Below are 19,238 nucleotides of genomic sequence, written 5' to 3' on the forward strand. Positions count from 1 at the left end.
ACATGGAAAACTTTGATATGGTAAATGAAAAACAAAAGAAGAAACACAAAATGATGTGTGTCTCAGAACCATATAAAAAGTATATAACTGTGGACAGAGACTGGAGGTTTATATAAAAAAAAGAGTTGAACATTTATATTAGAATATCAGAATTACAGACAACTTTCACTACTTCTAAAATTTGCTTTATTGTTGGCATTTTTCAAAGAACCAGAACAAATAACCTTAAAATTTGTATGGAAACACAAAAGACTCTTAATAGCCAAAGCAATCTTGAGAAAGAAGAACAGAGCTTGAGGAATCATGCTCCCTGACTTCAAACTATTCAAGCTACAGTAATCAAAACAGTATGCTACTGACACAAAAACAGATACACAGATGAACAGAACAAAAACAGAGAGCCCAGAAATAAACCCACACACTTATGGTCAATTAATCTATGACAAAGGAGGCAAGAATATACAATAAAGAAAGGACAGTCTCCTCAATAAGTGGTGCTTGGAAACTAGACATGTAAAAGAATGAAATTAGAACATTCTCTAACACCAAAAGTAAACTCAAAATGGATTAAAGACCTAAATGTAAGACCAGATACCATAAAATTCCTAGGGGAAGATAGGCAGAACACTATTTGACATAAATTGTAACAGTATTTTTTGGATTCATCTCCCAAAACAAAGGAAATAAAAGAAAAAAGAAACAAATGGGACCTAATTAAAGTTAAAAAAATTTGTATAGCAAAGGAAATTATTGACAAAATGAAAAGATGACCTACTGAATGCGAGAAAATACTTGCAAATGATCTGACCAATAAGGGGTTAATATCCAAAATATATAAACAGCTCATACAACTCAAAATCAAAAACAAACAACCCAGTTAAAAAATGGGCAGAAGAACTGATAGATATTTCTCCAAAGAGGACATGCAGATGGCCAACAGGCACATGAAAAGATGCCCAGCATCACTAATGATCAGGGAAATTCAAATCAGAACCACAGTGAGATAACACTTCATACCTGTCAGACTGGTCATCATAAAAAAGAACATAAATAACAGCAATCCCACTCCTGGGCATATATCTGGAGAAAACTTTAATTCAAAAAGATACCTGCACCCCAATGTTCATAGCGCATTGTTTACAATAGCCAAGACACAGAAGCAACCTAAATGTCAATTGACAGATGACTGGATAAAGATGTTGTGGTATATATATATATATATATAATGGAATACTACTCAACCATAAAAAGGAATGAAATAATGCCAATTGCACCAACATGGATGGACCTAGAGATTACCATACTAAGTGTATTAAATCAGACAGAGAAAGACAAATATATAATATCACTTATATGTGGAATCTAAAAAGATGACACAAATGAACTTGTGTACAAAACAGAAACAGATTCATAGATATATGGTTACCAAAATGGGAAGGCAAGGGGAAGGATAAATTAGAAGTTTGGGATCAACATAGACATACTACTATATATAAAATAAACAACAAGGACCTACTGTATAGCACAGGAAACTATATTCAGTGCCTTGTAATAAACTATAATGGAAAAGAATCTGAAAAAGAATATATGAATCACTTTTCTGTACACCCAAAACTAACATAACATTGTAAATCAACTATACTTCAATTAAAAATTAAAATAAATAAATAATATATTTTTAAAAGAACACAAATAACAAACATTGGCACAGATGTGGAGAAAAGGGAACCCTTGTACACTGTTGGTGGGAATGTAAATTGGTGCAGCCACTGTGGAAAACAGCGTGGAGGTTCTTCAAGAAAGTAAAACTAGAACTACCATATGATCCAACAATCCAACTCCTGGGTATATATGTAAAAATAAATAAGCAGATAAATAAAAACACTAGTTTGAAAAGATACATGCACCCCAATGTTCACAGCAGCATTATTTACAATTGTCATGATATAGAAGCTACCTGTGTCCATGAACAGATGAATGGACAAAGAAGAAGTGGTGTCTATATACAATGGACTACTACTCAGGCATAAAAAGAATGAAAGTTTGCCATTTACAGCAACATGGATTGACTTGGAGGACATTATGCTAAGTGAAATAAGTCAGATAAAGACATACTGTATGATATTACTTATATGCGGAATCTAAAAAATACAAAAAACTAGTGACTATAACAAAAAGGAGGCAGACTCAGATATAGAGAACAAACTAGTGGTTACCAGTGGGGAGAGGGAAGGAGGAAGGGGCAACATAGGGGCAGACGATTATGAGGTACAAACTATTCGGTATAAAATAAGCTACAGGTCATATTGTACAACATGGGTAACATAGCAAATAATTTATAGTAGCTATAAATGGAGGATAACCTTTAAAAATTGTGAAACACTATATCGTACACCTGCAATTTATATATTATACATCAACTATACTTTAACTTAAATTTTTTGCTTCATTGTTGTTTATGTATATAATAATGTTTGTTAAGAAAACGTTTTAAGGTAGGGATAGCAATTACACATATCTAAGCAGTTCAGCCACACCGGCTGCTTAAGAGTGAAAGACAGAGCAAATTTAGGATCCATTTCATATTTAGGTTGTAGACTATTTTTTGGATGGTCTAGACTATGAGTCAAACTCCTAATTTAAGTCCATGGGGTCAACCCATGCCTCTGCCTGACTTCCTGAGGATGCATACCCGGCCCCCTCGCCCTTGGCAGGATAATTCTGAGGAATGGTCTGCACCCTCTCAGAGTCCCCAGTAGGATGGAATCCCAGTTGCCCACAAGGGGAACCTGCTCGTTAATGCGCCTAATTTCTCATCTCCCACTTGATTTCTGGGAACGCCACACAGGGCTCCTTAAATCTAATCCTTGACTGGGGTCGACTTCGGGTAGGAACCAAACCTCTGCACTCCCTCTCACTGTCTCCGTCTCAGCGAGGAGCGAGGCTTCTCTCCATCCATTTGTAGCTGACTCTGCATTTCCTCCTCTAACTCCATCTCCGTCTCCCTCCCCTGGGTCCCTAAAGAGAGTGCGAGAGTTGGTTACCGCCCGACTGCACAGCGCGGGCAGTAACCGCCGGGTGGCGCTCGCTCCTCCCGGCCGCAAGGGGCGCTGTGCGGCGGAGCGGCCGCGAGTCCCAGCGTGCACCACGCCCGGGCTGGGCCTGCGGGGCGGGGCGGAGCGCAAGACCCCGGTGCGGGAGGTGCTGTTGGGCGGCCTACACGCTCTGCGTGGCAGGAACTGGGGCCGGGGCCGGCGGGACTGAGAAGGGCCATGGCCGAGCCGGCTCCGGTAAGAGGGGCTCTCCCGCACCGAGCTCAGGGCGGGTTCTCGGGTTCTGGCTCGGCGGGCCTGCCTCCTGGGGTCCTCGCGGGGCGCTGGCGGACGGGGTGGGGGGCGGGGTCTGAGGGTCGCGTTATGTCCCGGGTGTAGGGTATGGACCCTGGACCGAGCCGGTGATCGCCGCTCTTGGGGCTCCATCGTGGCTAAACCTCTGAACAAAGCCGAGCGGGGAACCGGCGGAGACTGTTTCGGGGGCGGAAGAGGGAAAGGATCAAAACTGGGCTGGGGTCGGCGATGGGTGTCACAGTTCAATTCGTTTTATAGTATAGTTGCTGAAATTAACACAAGTGTTTTAAAAGATTGAAGATTCCGAGTGGCTGAAGTGATGGTTGGGAGGGGCTTAGAGGTCAGAATTTTACACTAACATGTTGAAGGTTGTGTTGAGTGGAAGAAAGGAGGACACGTTGGAGGGAATAGAAGAGGATATAAAAACCTAAGTAGGGGACACAGTATTTGCTTATTTAGTGTTTTGTTGAAGTCGAGGTATTATGGTTTTGTATTTTATAAACTTACATATTGAGCAGTTTTACTAACTACTAAATGAATTCATGAGATCATTACTTTTAAAATACCATTAACAATGTCAACAAAGGCATAATTCCTAAAATTAAATATACAAAGGATATGCAGCATTTTTATGGCGAAAACTGTAAATACAGGCATACCTCAGGGATATTTTGGGGTCAGTTAAAGACCACTGCAGTAAAGTAAATATCACAGTAAAGTGAGTCAGAAATTTTCTGGTTTCCCAGTACATTTTGTGGGGTGGGGGTAATTAGGTTTTTTAATTTAATTTTAGGGGTGGTATTGGGGATTGAACCCAGGACGTTGTGTATGCTAAGCATGTGCTCTACCACTTGAGCTATACCCTCCCCAGCCCCAGTGCATATTAAAGTTATGTTTACCTATACTGTAGTCTGTTAAGTGTGTAGTAGCATGTCTAAAAAAGCAATGACATACCTTACTTAAAGGTAGTTTATGGCTGAAAATGCTGACCATCATCTGAGCCTTCAGCAAGTTGTAACCTTTTTGCTGGTAGATGGTGTTAACTCTTATGTTGACAGCTGCTGGCTGATCAGGGTGATGGTTGCTGAAGGCTGGGGTGGCTGTGGCAATTTCTTGAAGTAACAGTGCAGTTTGCTGCATTGATTCACTCTTCCTTTCAGAAACGATTTCTCTGTAGCATTCAATGCTGTTTAATAGCATTTTACCCACAGTAGAACTTCTGTCAGAATTGGAGTCAGTCATCTCGAACCCTGCCACTGCTTTATCAACTAATGTTGATAAGTTAATTATCAACATTAATTTTAAAATGTAATTTTTGAAATCCTTTGTTGTCATTTCATCAATCTAAATGGCATCTTCACCAGGAGTATATTCCATCTGGAGGAACCTCTGTCTTTGCTCATTGATAAGAAGCAGCTCCTCATCTATTTCATCATGAGGTTGCAGCAAATCAGTCACATCTTCAGGCTCCACTTCTAATTCTAGTTCTCTTGCTGTTTCCACCACATTTGCAGTTGCTTTCTTCACTGAAGTCTTGAACCTCTCAAAGTCATCCATGAAGGCGGGAATCAGCTTCTTCCAAACTCCTATTAATGTTGATATTTCGACCTCTTCCCGTGAATCTTGGGTGTTCTTCATGGCATCTAGAAGGATAAATCCTTCCAGAAGGCTTTCAATTGACTTTGCCCAGATCCTTCCAAGGAATCACCATCCGTGACAGCTATAGCCTTATGAAATGTTATTTCTTAAATTATAAGACTTAAAATGACTCCTTGATCCATGGGCTGCAGAATGGATGTTGTGTTAACAGGAAAACAACATTAACCTTGTACATCACCATTAGAGGTCTCGGGTAACCAAGTGCATTGTCAATGAGAAATAATATTTTGAGAGGAATCTTTTTTCCTGAGCAGTAGATCTCAACAGTGAGCTTAAAATAGTAAACCATGTTGTAAACAGATGTGCTGTTATCTAGGCTATGTTGTTCCCTTTCTAGAGCACAGGCAGAGTCGATTTAGCATGATTGTTAGGGGCTTTAGGATTTTCGGGATGGTAAATGAGTGTTGGCTTCGATTTAAAGGCACCAGCTGCATTTAGCTCCCAAGAGAGTCAGCCTGTCCTTTGATGCTTTGAAGCCAAGCATTGACTTTTCCTCTCTAGCTATGGAAGTCCTAGATGATATCTTCCTCCAATATTAGGCTGTTTTGCCTACATTGAAAAAGCCATTATTTAGCGTAGCCACCCTCATTTTGCAGCTTCTACATCCGCACTTGCTACTTTACCTTGTTCTTTTATGCTTAGGAGACAGCTTCTTTCCTTCAACCTCATGAACCGCCCTCTGCTAGTTTCACAGTTTTCTTCTGCAGCTTCCTTACCTCTCTCAGCCTTCATTGAATTGAAGAGAGTTAGGGCCTTGCTCTGGATGAGGCTTTGGCTTAAAGGAATATTTGTGGCTGGTTTAATCTTCTATCCAGAACACTAAAACTTTCTTTGTATCAGCAGTGAGGCTGTTTTTCTTTCTTATCATTAGTGTGTTCACTGACGTAGCACTTTAATTTCCTTCAAAAACTTTTCCTTTGCAATTACAACTTGGCTAACTGGTGCAAGAGGGCTAGCTTTCAGCCTGTCTCAGCTTCCACCACACCTTCCTCACTAAGCCTAATTATTTCTAGCTTTTGATTTAAAGTGAGGGATGTGTGACTATTCCTCTCACTTGAACACTTAGAGGCCATTTTAATGTTCACTTGAACGCTTAATAATGTAGGGTTATTAAGTTGCCTAATTTCAATATTGCTCTGTCTCAGGGAATAGGGAGGCCCAAAGAGAGGGAGAGTGAGGGGGTAATGACCAGTCACTGGAGCAGTCAGAACACACACATTTATCGATTAAGTTTGCCATCTTTTATAGGCGTGGTTCATGGTGCCCCAAAACAATTACAATAGTAACATTAAAGATCGCTGATCACAGATCACCGTAACAAATATAATAGTAATGAAAAGGTTTGAAATGTTGTGAGAATTACTAAAATGTGACAGAGACATGAAATGAACAAGTGCTATTGGAAAAATGACACCAACAGACTTGTTCCACACAGACCTTCAATTTGTAAACAATGCAATATCTGAAAAGCAAAATAAAATGAGCTATGCCTGTAAATGGGAGATAAATCATGCCTATGTTTGGGAAGACTAAACATAGTAAAGGTGATACTTTTCCTCCAAGTCAATGTATAAATCTATTGTGGCTTCATCAAAATGGCAGTAAGATTTTTGTGAATGAGATGAACAATTTCTAAATTTCATTTGGAAAAATAAAGGTCAAAAATACAATTCTGAAAAGGAATAACAGGGGAAATTGCCCTAGCAGATAATAAAATTTACTATAAATCTCTAGAATTAATTCAGTACTGTTTTGTGCTGGGATACACACAGGGAGCAGTAGAAACTGAAAGAGGGCCCCAGAACAGACTGTACTGGGCTGAATAGTGTCTCCGTGAAATACATGTCCTTCCTGGAGCCTCAGATTGTGACCTTATTTAGAAGTAGGGTTGCTGCAGATATCCTTGGTTAAGAGGAGATCAGACTGGGGTAGGGCAGGTATTTCATCCAGTATAATTGATATCTGGATAAGAGACACGGAGACCCAGACACAAAGAGAGGAGCCCTTGCGACAGTGGAGGCAGAGACTGGAGCTGTGCAGCCTCAAACCAAGGAAAGCCAAGTATCAACAGTCACCACCAGAAGTGGAGGGAACGTTACGGAACAGGTCCTCCCTTAGAGGCTTCAGAGAGAGCATGGCTCTGTTGACACTTTGATTTCAGCGTTCTAGCCACCAGAACTATGAGAGAATAAATTTTTATTGTTTTAAGCTATCAGGTTTGTGGTACTTTGCTACAGCAGCCCTAGGAAACTAAATACAGAGAACTTCAAAAAGTGGTGTTGGGACAATTGACTTTTCTATTTGGAAAAAAACATTAAGGTAGGTCACTGTTGTATACCATAAAAAAATCACATTCCAGATAAATTAAATCTGAACATGAAAAGTAAAACTCCAGCCTTTTGGAAGGAAATGTAGGGTAACTTTGCAACTTTGGTATAGAAAAACATTTCTTAAAACACAAAAAGCAAAATGACCTAAGAAAAGATTAATACATTTGTGTCACAGCTGAGTATTCATGTACAAGACAGCATAAATAAAAGATAAGTGATACACTAGGAGAAAGTATTTATAACCTAATGTTAACAATTAATCAATATATAAATTGTATAAAGAAATCCTAGAAATGAAAGAACAAGTGACCCAGTAAAAAATATAGGCAAAGGGTATGAACAGGCAATTCATGGCACAAAAAACAAGTGGTCAATGGATAAAAGAATGGAATAAAAATTGTGACATGCAGACAATGGAACACTATACAAAGTTAAGATAAGTCAGTTCTATGCATATCAAGATGGACAGATCTCAAAATAAGGAATGAAAAATGCAGATTACTGTATAATAAAGCATTTGTGTATAAAAGACAAGGCAAATACTGTATATTATTTATAGATATACCTTGTGTTAAAAAGTTAAAAACATGAACTGAGAAGTTACCACATTCATCGTAATGTTTGCTTCTCAGAAGGGAGGAGTGTAGGACTGAGTTTTAGAGTTTTTAAGGAAGAATAAATATTCCAAAAGTTCACAACAGTAATTCACAGAAAATAGGGGTAGGGAAGACTTACAACATTGCATACGTTCTGTGCAATCAGATACGTATAGATGGTGTAATACAGTATGTACAAACAAGAAAATCTAATATATGCAAAGGTTGAAGGTCAGGAGAAAGAATGTGTATTTAATAGGGTCCTGTGATTGGCTATCTACATATATATAAATAAAGATGCCAGTATCACCTGTAGAATTAAATTGCAAATCTAAATGTAAAAATAAACAGAATATTTGTGTAATTTTTTGATTGTGGTGTGTACAAAATGAAAGTAAAACAGGAAGCAATATGGAAAAGATTCACAGGTTTTAACGAAAGGGTAAAAATGTTCTCTTTGGCAGAACATAAAGTCAAAATACAAATGATAAACTGGGAGAAAATGTCAAAGGATTAACCAAAGGATTATTAACCCTAATGTAAGAAAGTGAATTCAAACTACAAGGGCTGTGGGGAAGGTATAGTTCAGTGGTACAGTGCCTGCCTAACATGCACAGGGTTCTGGGTTCAATCCCCAGTACTGCCACTATAAATAAATAACCTAATTACCTCCCCCCCAAATAAATTGTAAAAAAAAAAAAAAGCTCAAAAAAATTATAAGGGCCCACTAAAACCTTGAGCAAAGGATGTGAACAGGCATGCACAAAGTTATGTGGAAACCCCCCTCCGAAATATGAAAAGCCTTGCAAATTAATGCAAATTAAAACAATGAAATACAGTTTTTACCCATCATGTTGGTCAATAAACAACTAAATAAATAAAGTTTAAGAACATCCTGTGCTGGCAAAGGTGTAAAGAGGTAAGTTCTCATTAGCAAGGGTAAAAATGCTGGATTCTTTTTGTAAGGCAATCTAGTCATGTCTCGTAAAATGAAAATGTTTACACTCTTTGATTTAGTCCTCCTTTTTACTTTTTAGCCTTTTCCTGCAGAAGTAAAACCACTAAGGAAGTATATGAGAGCATTGTTGATAATTTATAAAGGAAGTGGGAATAATATATGTCCCATCAGTGGGGTGTATTTACCCATAGAATATAATGCAGCTTACCAAAAATGAAAAGATTTTGCTGCTATAAATTGACCTGGAAAGATGTCTGTGACATATTAAGTGAAAGAATTTACAGTGATTTGCTCCCATTTTTGTTTAAAAAAAGAAGAAGAAAAATGAAAATGTTCTGTACTGTACATATGCATAGGTCTGGAACAAGCACAGAGAAACAAGTGGAAGGGGTGGTCGTGGTACCAACAGAGCCACATGATTGGAGCATTTCCCAAGGAAGCAGCTGCCTAACAGACAAAAACATTGTCCTCCACGAAACTCTTCTAAATTGATGAGAAGGAACTGGAGTCATTTAGAAACAGTTATGACTATATACGTATTATGTCTATAATTCCAGTTACCTCTGACATTTGAAGATGTTGCCATTTATTTCTCGGAGCAAGAATGGTGTGGTCTAGAGGCATGGCAGAAGGAGCTTTACAAGCAAGTAATGAGAACCAATTATGAGATTCTTGTTTCTCTAGGTAAGAAGTGTTTAACTTTGTGGGGTAAGTCATGGAACTGGGTCCTGTTAGTGGTCTCATTCACTCGATACTCCTGTTTGTCAGCCAGCCAGATTTCTCAGAAATTCACTCAGGTATTTTTACCCCAGAGTCTTTTGTTAATATCTGTAAGCATTGCTAATCCTTACTCAAGGGTAGACACTGTACATGGGAATATTTGTGATAGTGTAATATAAGGTGGTCAGAGGCAACAATAAATACTTGTCAGGACTTTTAGTCACCACATACTCACAGGTTGCCATGATTTTGCAGATAGACACATATCTAGCCCAAATCCATAAAGTACCCCATATATCTTTAACCTAGGGCGTCCCTACTTGTCCACTTTAACGGTGGTGTCCATATGCCTCAGAAAACCCAATACTATTTTTCCCTGAAATGAGATTTCAGAAGGCTATACACTGACAGGTTTAGCCAGAGTTGTTTCTGTGTGATTATGGTAATGATGTTCTATTTAGTCTTTTTGTTTATTTGGTCTTTACATTTTTATTATTAAACATGATTATTAAAAAATCAATCTGTTCAGAGAAGCATCAAAATGAGTGATAAAAGTGTCTCGCTTCATTCTTACCCCTCAAAGGCAACCACTTCTAACCATTTCTATTTTAGTTCTTACTGTGGTTTCCTTCAATCTGTCACACTTACACCTATATTTCTTAGTTTATCTAGTTTAGGCAGCATTAACGCCTTACTATGAAAAATGAGGCTTTCACTCACTTATACTGTCCCTCTTCTATCCCTTCCTTCTCCCCAGATTTTTCATGCCTCTGTTGGCTACTTTTATAATTTAAATAATAAATTTCTAGGTCATGTTCAACTTCATATCTCTTGATTCCTTCAGTATGTAAAGATAAGGTAATTATTTCTCCTGTATTCCCTCCACTTCTGCCAGCTTCTGACAGCCATACCACTTCCTTTATATTGCAAAGTTTCTAATACTTATATTCTGTTCCATTTCCATGGTTAAGTTTTCCAGTCTCTATAGATTGTTTCTAAAACATCAATCCAAGACATGACATTATTTTCACTGTTACTGAAGAACCAATTAAAGTAACTGAATCTATAGAAGAAGAAATATAATTGTATGTCATTAACTCTATGCCACCCAAAAAGCGTTCCAAGCATCAAGAGCAAATGGATGTGAAGTGGTATATCACTGGTTTTGATTTGCATTTCCTTTTTTTTTTTTTTTTTGACTTACATTTCCTTAATGCTTAATCATGTTGATCATCTTTTCATTTTTATATCTTCTTTGGAGAAATGTCTGTTCAAATACTATGCTCATTTTTGAAGTGAGCTATTTGTCTTTTTATTGTTAAGTTATAAGCGTTCTCTATTCTGAATATTGGACTCTTATCAGATATATGATTTGCAGATATTTTCTCTGCTTCTTGGGTTGTCTGTTCACTTGTTGATGGTGTCCTCTGAATCAAAATTTTTAAGTTTTGATGAAGTCCAGTTTATTTTTTCTTTAGTTACTTGAGCTTTTGGTGTCATATTTAAGAAACCATTGCCTAATCCAAAGTCACAAAGATTCCCTCCTATTTTTACTTCTAAGAGTTTTATTGTTTTAGTGTTTATTTTAGGTCTTTGATCCTTTTTCCCCTTTTTTGATATGTTTGAGTTAATTTTTTACATGGTGTGAGAAAGGTATCCAGCTTCTTTTGCATATGGATGTCCAATTGTCCCAACACTATTTGCTGAAAATACTGTTCTTTCCCCTTCTGAATTATCTTGGCATCCTTTTGGAAAAGCAATTGACCATGAATGTCAGAATTTCTTTCTGGATTCTCAATTCTGTTTCATTGATCTGTATATCTGTCCTTATGCCAGTACCATACCAGGTTTTTTGTTTGTTTGTTTTAATTTCACTGTTATTTAAATTTGCAAATTCTTTTTTTTTTTTTTTTGCAGGGGGGATTAGGGTTTTTTATTTATTTATTCTTAATGGAGGTACTGGGGATTGAACCCAGGATCTTGTGCATGCTAAGCATGCACACTACCACTAGAGCTATATACCCTCCCCTCCCCAGTACCATACCATTTTGATTACCATTGCTTTAGGCTCCACTTGTCAATTTCTGCAGGAAAAAAAAAATAGGTAGATGGGGTTTGGGAATACTGTCATCTTAACAATACAGGTCTTCCAGTGTATGAACGTGGGATATCATTCCACTTAATTAGGACTTTAAATATTTCTTTCAGCAACATTTATGATTTTTATTGTGCAAGTCTTACATTTCTTTTATTAAATTTATTTCTAAGTATTTTATTCTTTTTGATGTTGCTGTAAATGGACTTGTTTTCTTAATTTAATTTTTTTGGAAAAATGCTTTTATTTTAAAAGATGCCAGGAGTTCATTTAGCTAGGGTGAAGACTGAGAATAGGTATATGGATTTAAATAAAAGATAGTGATTCCTTTTTTCATGAGCACAGCCTTGAAATTCTTTTGGGGCTGAAGTCAGATTTCTGAGGGCTGATGAGGACTCTGGAACAGTGTGAGCAGTCTCCCATGTCCTGTACCACTCTGACATTTCATCCCTAATGCACTACCTGGCTTATCCTCTTTCTCTGATCTGGATCATCTACCAATCTCTTTTGAGCAACCCGTGAAGCATACTTTTGCTTCTGTGAAATATATATTCTTGAAAGAAAGTTTTACTTGAAAATACATAAACATTTCCTACAGGGGAACAGCGTCATATATTAGAGCATCTTGTAACTATTTTCATTTGTTCATTTCATTCATGGCAACCCCTTCTATTCTAGCAGAACTCGGCTGTGTTTTAGGTTGTGATTAGCATTGTCACCAGAAGTACTCCTCAGAATATTTTAGTTGAGCTACCCGCTTTGAAATTTCCTAGGACAGTCATCCCAGTTCTTATTTTTTGTACACTCCTATTCCCGTGATATCTCCAGTTGCCTCAAGGGTTGGCCACCATTCTCAAAGCAGAACGCTGATGAGTTTTAAGAAACCCATGACAAAATACAGCATTGCTATATATATGGGGACCAAGACAAAATTAAAACACAACTTATGCAAAAATAAACAAACAAACAACTCATCTAACAGGTCCAGGTAGATTAAGAAGCTTAGTTATAATGTGTGGGCAGTTTTGCTCCTCTTTGTGTAAACCTATAATCTATTTTTTAACATCTCTTCTCATACATTTTCCCAGTAGTAAATTTGAGAAATTTAAAACAACTCATTGTGCTTTAAATTTAGTGCTTAAGGAAACCAAACTACCCTGTCTGACTTCTCTGTACAGATGATGGACTTCCCAAACCAGAACTAATATCCTGGATTGAACAGGGGAGAGAGCTCTTCAGGAATTGGGGAGAATCACAGAGATCAGGAAATGTAATTTGCCCCTCTGCTGATGTGCATTTTGATCCAGTTACTGAGGAACAGCTGTTTTGGGGTGAGTATTAAGAAATCAGGGCCCTGTCCTTACATCACTTTCAGGGTTCTTAGTTCCAGTTCTCTGATCTGGACTTCCTGTTTGAGTGGACTGAGGCTTAACGTCTGGTATATTCTAGAGAAAGGCAGTAAAGCATAGTAGTGAGGATCGTGGGTTCTGGATCCTTAGTCTGGATCTTACCTTTTCTGGGTAACCTGGGGCAAATTATTTAACCTCTTAGCATTTCAATTTCCTGACCTATAAAACAAAGATGATAAAAATACCTACATTATAGGGTTAAATGGGTTAATGTATGTAAACTAAGATGATACCTTGCAACACAGAGTTCAGTAAATATGAGCCATTCTTAATAGTAGGTGGCGAGGGAATCAGAGACTCCTCTTGTTTCTTGTCATGATGGGAGAGTCTGTGGAATTCTTAAGAGTCAGCATTAAAGCATGGAAAGAGAAGTCTAAGGGAGTATCATTCCAAGAAATCTTGTTAACTGTTCAGTTTTTAGCTGTTTCTTTCGGCAAAGGAAGAGTTTTTCTTTACAGATTATCTCACTTTTAACTATTACCAATTCTTCCAAGAAACCTTTTTGTATGGTTGGTAGGAATAGGGGTGAGGAGGGAGGAACATCTGGTCTTAGGACAGCTTGTGGATCAAATGGAACCATGGTGTTATCCAGGGTCTGTCATTAACACTGCTGGCATCATTTCTTGACTCCAGGAATGTCTGCATATCAAAATGGGACAAGTCTGGTGGTCCTGAGGTCATAATAATGGTGAACATTTACAGAGCACATGCAGCATGCCAGTCCCACGCTAAACACTTTCCACACATTAACGCAACAATCTTGTGTACCACTGCTCCCACGTTTCTGCAGAAGAAACTGAAGCCAGAGATTAACTTGACAAAAGTTGCACTGTGAGCAGGTGGGATTTGAATCCAGTCTGATTTCAGAGCTCAGACCCTGTATTTGTGACCTATGTTATCCTCTTTTCAATATTGTTCTAAGATAGGTCTGTTTAGTTTAGTTTCACAAAACTCCTGGTCATGAAATTGACCCCCACTGAAACGGAGCTGCTGGTTTAGTTCAGTGGAAGCTGGGCTCCCGGGCCTCCTTAGGTCACTGCTACTGGCGATATCAACCTTAGTCATGCTATAGACTGGAATACTGACCGAATTTTTGTTTTCAATTTCAGGAAGCCAGCAAGCTGTTAGTTCAGGAGAAGCTCATCGCCATTCCCAAGTAGATCCTCTTCAGAGCCAGTGTTTCTCTGAACCCTTATTCGGAAAAAGTGATGTTTCCTTCAGGCTTGACCAAGCTGTCAACCTCCTGAGACCACACAGACGTGATACACGGACCCTGATCTCAATAGTTTACAGCTCCCCGGAAGGAGTCCCGAGTCCCAGGACCCTGGGTCTCCCAGGCTTCCAGGAAATCTCCTCCTGGGTGGGCCTCCTGCACCTTTGCCCCGTTTGCGGGGAAAGCTTTTGGAAGAAGAACCTCTTAGAGCAGCACCAGAGGAACCACTCGAGGGGCCTGCCATATGGGGCCTGGAAGCAGTTCAGCAAACAGGCGGACACGCAGCAGCCGCAGAGCATCCCTCGGGGACAGAGGCACTTCCGCTCTCCAGAGTGTGGGCGGGGCTTCCACTGGAAGCAGTGTTTGCTCCGCCACCTGGCGGTCCACGCAGGGGAGAGCCCACTGCAGGGTCCAGAGTGTAAAGTGTGCTTCCCGCCCGAGCGGACCCAGTTCGGCCACCCGGCCCTGTGGGAGGGGGCGAGGCCTTCCCCGTGCCCGGGCGATGACCAGAGCACCCCGCAGAGTTCGCCCAGAGCGGAGATGCCAGTGTCCTGGAAAGAGGGCGCTGGGGCCTCCTCCGAGAAGGCCGAGACCCCGCACCCGCGATCGGGGAAGAAGCCGGACCCGAGACAAGCCGGCGAAGAGCGCGGCCGCCGGACGGTGGGCCCAGAGGCTCTAGAGCCCAGCCCCGGCGAGGAGACGCCGTTCTCCTGCGGCACGTGCGGCCGGCGCTTCTCCCAGCAGCGCAGGCTCGCGGACCTCGCCCAGGTGCCCGGCGCTGAGCGGCCTTTCCCGTGCGCCGAGTGCGGCCAGGCCTTCCGCCGGCGCGGGCCGCTGATAAGGTGCCACCGGCGGCCGCACCCGGACGAGAAGCCCTTCCCGTGCCCGGAGTGCGGCCTGGGCTTCCGGCTGAGGAGCCGGCTGCGGGCCCACCGACTCCGGCACGGCGGCGAGAGGCCGTTCAGTTGTGGCGAGTGCGGCCGCGGCTTCGCTCACCCGTGCAAGCTGCGCGAGCACCTGCGAGTGCACAGCGGCGAGCGGCCCTTCCGCTGCCCCGAGTGCAGCAAGAGCTTCCGCCTGAAGGGCATCCTCAAGGCGCACCAGCGCACGCACAGCCGCGAGCGGCCCTTCCAGTGCGGGGAGTGCGGCAAGGGCTTCACGCGGCCGTCCAAGCTGGCGGAGCACTTCCGCGTGCACAGCGGCGAGAGGCCTTTCGGCTGCCCCGACTGCGGCCGCCGCTTCCGCCTCAAGGGGCAACTGCGGAGCCACCAGCGCCTGCATACGGGCGAGCGGCCCTTCCCGTGCCCCGACTGCGGCAAGCGCTACCGCGTGAAGGCCGACATGAAGGCGCACCGGCTGCTGCACGGCGGCCAGATGCCGTTCTCCTGCGAGTGCGGCAAGGGCTTCGCCAAGCAGTCCAAACTCGTGGAGCACGTCCGGACGCACACAGGCGAGAAGCCTTTCCAGTGCCCCAAATGCGACAAGAGTTTCCGCCTGAAGGCACAGCTGCTCAGCCACCAAGGCCTGCACACCGGGGAGAGGCCTTTCCGCTGCCCCGAGTGCGGTAAAAGCTTCCGGGAAAGGGGACACATGCTACGGCACCAGCGCATCCACAGGCCCGAGAGGCCGTTCTCCTGCGCAGACTGTGGCAAGGGCTTCATTTACAAGTCGAAACTTGCCGAACACATCAGAGTGCATACAAAATCCTGTCGCACCCCCAGTGAGCCTGACGTTAAGAAAAGGCTCAGCCAACTGTTTGCAATGATCGAGGCTGACTGGAGTTGAGGCAGAGCACGGCGCCCAGAGCTTTCAGTGGAGTTCATGTTGCCCGGTAATCCACAGCCGCCGCAGCCAACAGCGAAATCTGGTAGACGAGTTTTAGAAACGGGCCCCTTTTGGAGCAAGAACGTAGTACGGGTTAGAAATATGAGAAAACACAAAGGCTTCTCTCGTATAAAACAACACCAGTTATATTTCCTATCCATTGATAAAAAGAGGTATTTGTTCTTCCTTAAGGAAGAACGACTTAAGAGGAAATTTTCCCCCTCGTGCTAAGCTAACTGAATTCCCAGCTTGAATTTCGGCAGCAGGAGATCCCTCCAGTACTGTTCTCAAAACTAAAAGTGTGGGGTGACTGTTAAACGTCCATTCTACTTTTCTTTTTTTCATAATATAATCATAAGCTGGGGGTTTGACCTAGAGAATTTTGTTGCAGCCCTGGTATAATGTTGGATCTGGTTTTGACATTTATCTTGAAGTTGACAACAATAAAATGAGTTCTTGAATCATGGTTTGTCTATCTACGTGAATGCTGAGTTTTCATAGCAGGTTCCATAGTTATGCATAGTTCTCCTTAGGGAAAAGCTGATGATTTTAGCAAAATTTGGTTAATCTGAGTTGAGGAAAATAACACTGAAGGGGCTAAGATGTATGGGACTGGAGTTTAGATAAGAGATTGGGACAGGAAGTAGATTTGGGAGTTCCAGAATACAGGTGCTGTTGGCAGTTAGGAGAGTGAATGAGATTCCCACAGGCGACATTCTAGGCAGATGACTAAAGTCTGAGGAGGAGGAGGATATGACAGTGAACAAAAGAGAGGCGTTGAGGGAGACTGAAAGCCAGGGTCTCTTGTGTGATGTTCTCACCTGTTGCTTATTACAATTAAAGGCTCTCAGAGAGTGAAATTTTGCATTTTGTTAGGAACTGGAAGTGTTTTGGAGGAAGTTGAGAAGAAGAGCACGACCCAACTAAATCCAAGTACCCTACGCTGCCCACACTAGAGATGAAAAAGATACCGGAGTGATGTTTAAAGAATAGAGGGATTTCTGGGAAAGAAGGTATCAAAAGTGTAGGTTCCTAAAATTTCTCTTCCTTTCCTACCCAAAATTCCTAAAAAGAAAAAAAAAAAAATCAATGGTGAGATGTCCTGCTGAAATCCCTGAACTTGACTAAAATCAAGAAGAGAAGGTCTCTGCTGAGCCATTACTTAACATCATGGGATGTATCGTATAATTGTATATCTGGAACATCCAAGAGAATTAGCTAGGTAATTCTTACAAGTGAGAAAAGTGGTCCTATTCACCAAGGCACAGTGACTGTCTTGATTCAAGACAGGAATTAAGTACACACTTATATTTGTGTCTCCTGCCCCTCAGTATCACATTAAAATTATATTAAAGGGATTTTGTTTTGAAGGATGTAAAATCCACAACAATGAACAGAATTTTGAGAAGACCATCACCAGATGAGAAATTCCAACAGGTTTCAGAAACTTATTAGAAGAATAGTATTTAATGAAGAGGAGCAGAGGGCTGAGTGGAGGGGAGTTATTGATTTGCTCAGAAGCAGCTCAACCTGGGGAGCCAGGCAGGATGGAGGCCTGAAACCAGGGCATTAATTGAAAGTCTACTACAGTGAATAGTCCAGGCCCACTCCATCCACTACTATTACTGATACCAGCAGCAGGAAGTATGTCTGGCAGCTGCTAGGTATTTCCCTCGCAGGGAAAAAAAGGAAATGAACAGAGCACCTAAGAGTAACTAGAACATTGTAGGTGTTGTCTGAGATGAAAACCCTCCACATTCTAGCATTTAGAGGACTCCTAAACAATCAGTCACTCTGGAGTAAACTGTCACACGAGACCCACCCATGTACGCAAAGATTGTGACTTGTCTACTGCTGCATTCCTTAAACTATAGAGAGGCAAGGATTATCAAACGTTGGGGGAAAAAAATTTAGATGAAAGAGAAGACCAGACAAGAAAAAAACTGTCCGAAATCATAGCTAATTCAGGAAATAAATAAAAGCTATATTTTAAAAGCTCTAATAAAAATATTCAAAAAATTAGAGACCTGTTATTATAAAACAACATAATGTTATGAGAAAGGATGCATCTCGAAACAAAAACAAAGTCTAGGAAGTTTTTTTAAAAAGTGATTGCTAAAATAAAAACATCTCATAGTAGGGTTAAAGAAATCTCCCAGGAAAATAGAACCAAGCTCCAATAGGTAGAAAATAAGTAAATGGAAAAAAGTGAATTGTGCAAATACTAGCCTTTGCCCATTTTTCTATAGAAAAGCATGTCTATACATATATATCTTAATCACATATACATACATGATATAAAAGTAGAAGGGAGAATAGGAGAAAGAGTCAAATAAAGGGAGAAAAGTACACCAAAAAGCCTCTCAGGATGTGATTACCTTTATTCATTTATATAAAAATGTGTATGTGTGATTACAAGGAAATTTTTAAAATTTTGAAAGTAATAAATATAAAAATGAAATTTAAAACTCAGTCCTAAAGGAGGACTGGAGACTCCTTTTAATTCTTTCTAGAATTTAATTTTAGATTTTTTAAATTCCAATCTGTAATGATACAGAAGAAGAAACCAAAACCACAGTAAATGTCTTATCCACAGTCCTATACCTAGTTAGTGGTGGTGCAGGGACTGTGCCTGTCTCCTGACTCCAGGGCAGGGATGCTTCCACTGCACCTAACTGGATATCTAGGAAATGCATATTCTGTGGATAAGAAATACTAACTGCTTAAACAAACAAAAAACCCCAGCACAGTTACCTAAACCAGGGAAAGAAGACTATATAGAAAGAACAGAGAAAACCACAAAGTATTCAGCATAAAAATAAAAAAGGCCAAGGGAGAGTATTAGCATCTTGGAAGAGATTAAAAGATCAATGAAAAGGATTTTTTTTTAGTTGAGGTATAGTCAGTTTACAATGCTGTGTCAATTTCTGGTGTACAGCACAATGCTTCAGTCATACATGAATATACATATATTCATTTTCATATTCTTTTTCACCATAAGCTACTACAAGATATTGAATATATTTCCCTGTGCTATACAGTATAAACTTACTTATCTAGTTTATATATACCAGTCAGTATCTGTAA

General features: G+C 40.7%; 1 protein-coding gene across 1 annotated transcript; it reads left to right on the plus strand.

The window, feature by feature from the left end:
* The first annotated feature begins 3,154 nt into the window (after positions 1 to 3,154).
* Positions 3,155 to 16,617, plus strand: ZNF786 (zinc finger protein 786). Its single transcript, XM_032483259.1, has 4 exons — positions 3,155 to 3,290; positions 9,448 to 9,574; positions 12,884 to 13,036; positions 14,224 to 16,617. The coding sequence occupies exons 1-4, from the start codon at positions 3,273 to 3,275 to the stop codon at positions 16,110 to 16,112; spliced, it is 2,187 nt and encodes a 728-aa protein (XP_032339150.1). The 5' UTR covers positions 3,155 to 3,272; the 3' UTR covers positions 16,113 to 16,617.
* The last annotated feature ends 2,621 nt before the right edge of the window (positions 16,618 to 19,238 follow it).

This window comes from Camelus ferus, chromosome 7 (genome assembly GCF_009834535.1).
Source record: "Camelus ferus isolate YT-003-E chromosome 7, BCGSAC_Cfer_1.0, whole genome shotgun sequence".
Lineage (NCBI taxonomy): Eukaryota > Metazoa > Chordata > Mammalia > Artiodactyla > Camelidae > Camelus > Camelus ferus.

Excerpts from the sequence above, each read along its gene's own strand:
- ZNF786 (XM_032483259.1), top strand. Across the intron at positions 9,575-12,883 it reads TGAGATTCTTGTTTCTCTAG|ATGATGGACTTCCCAAACCA; the intron begins GTAAGAAGTGTT and ends TTCTCTGTACAG. Across the intron at positions 13,037-14,223 it reads TGAGGAACAGCTGTTTTGGG|GAAGCCAGCAAGCTGTTAGT; the intron begins GTGAGTATTAAG and ends TTTCAATTTCAG.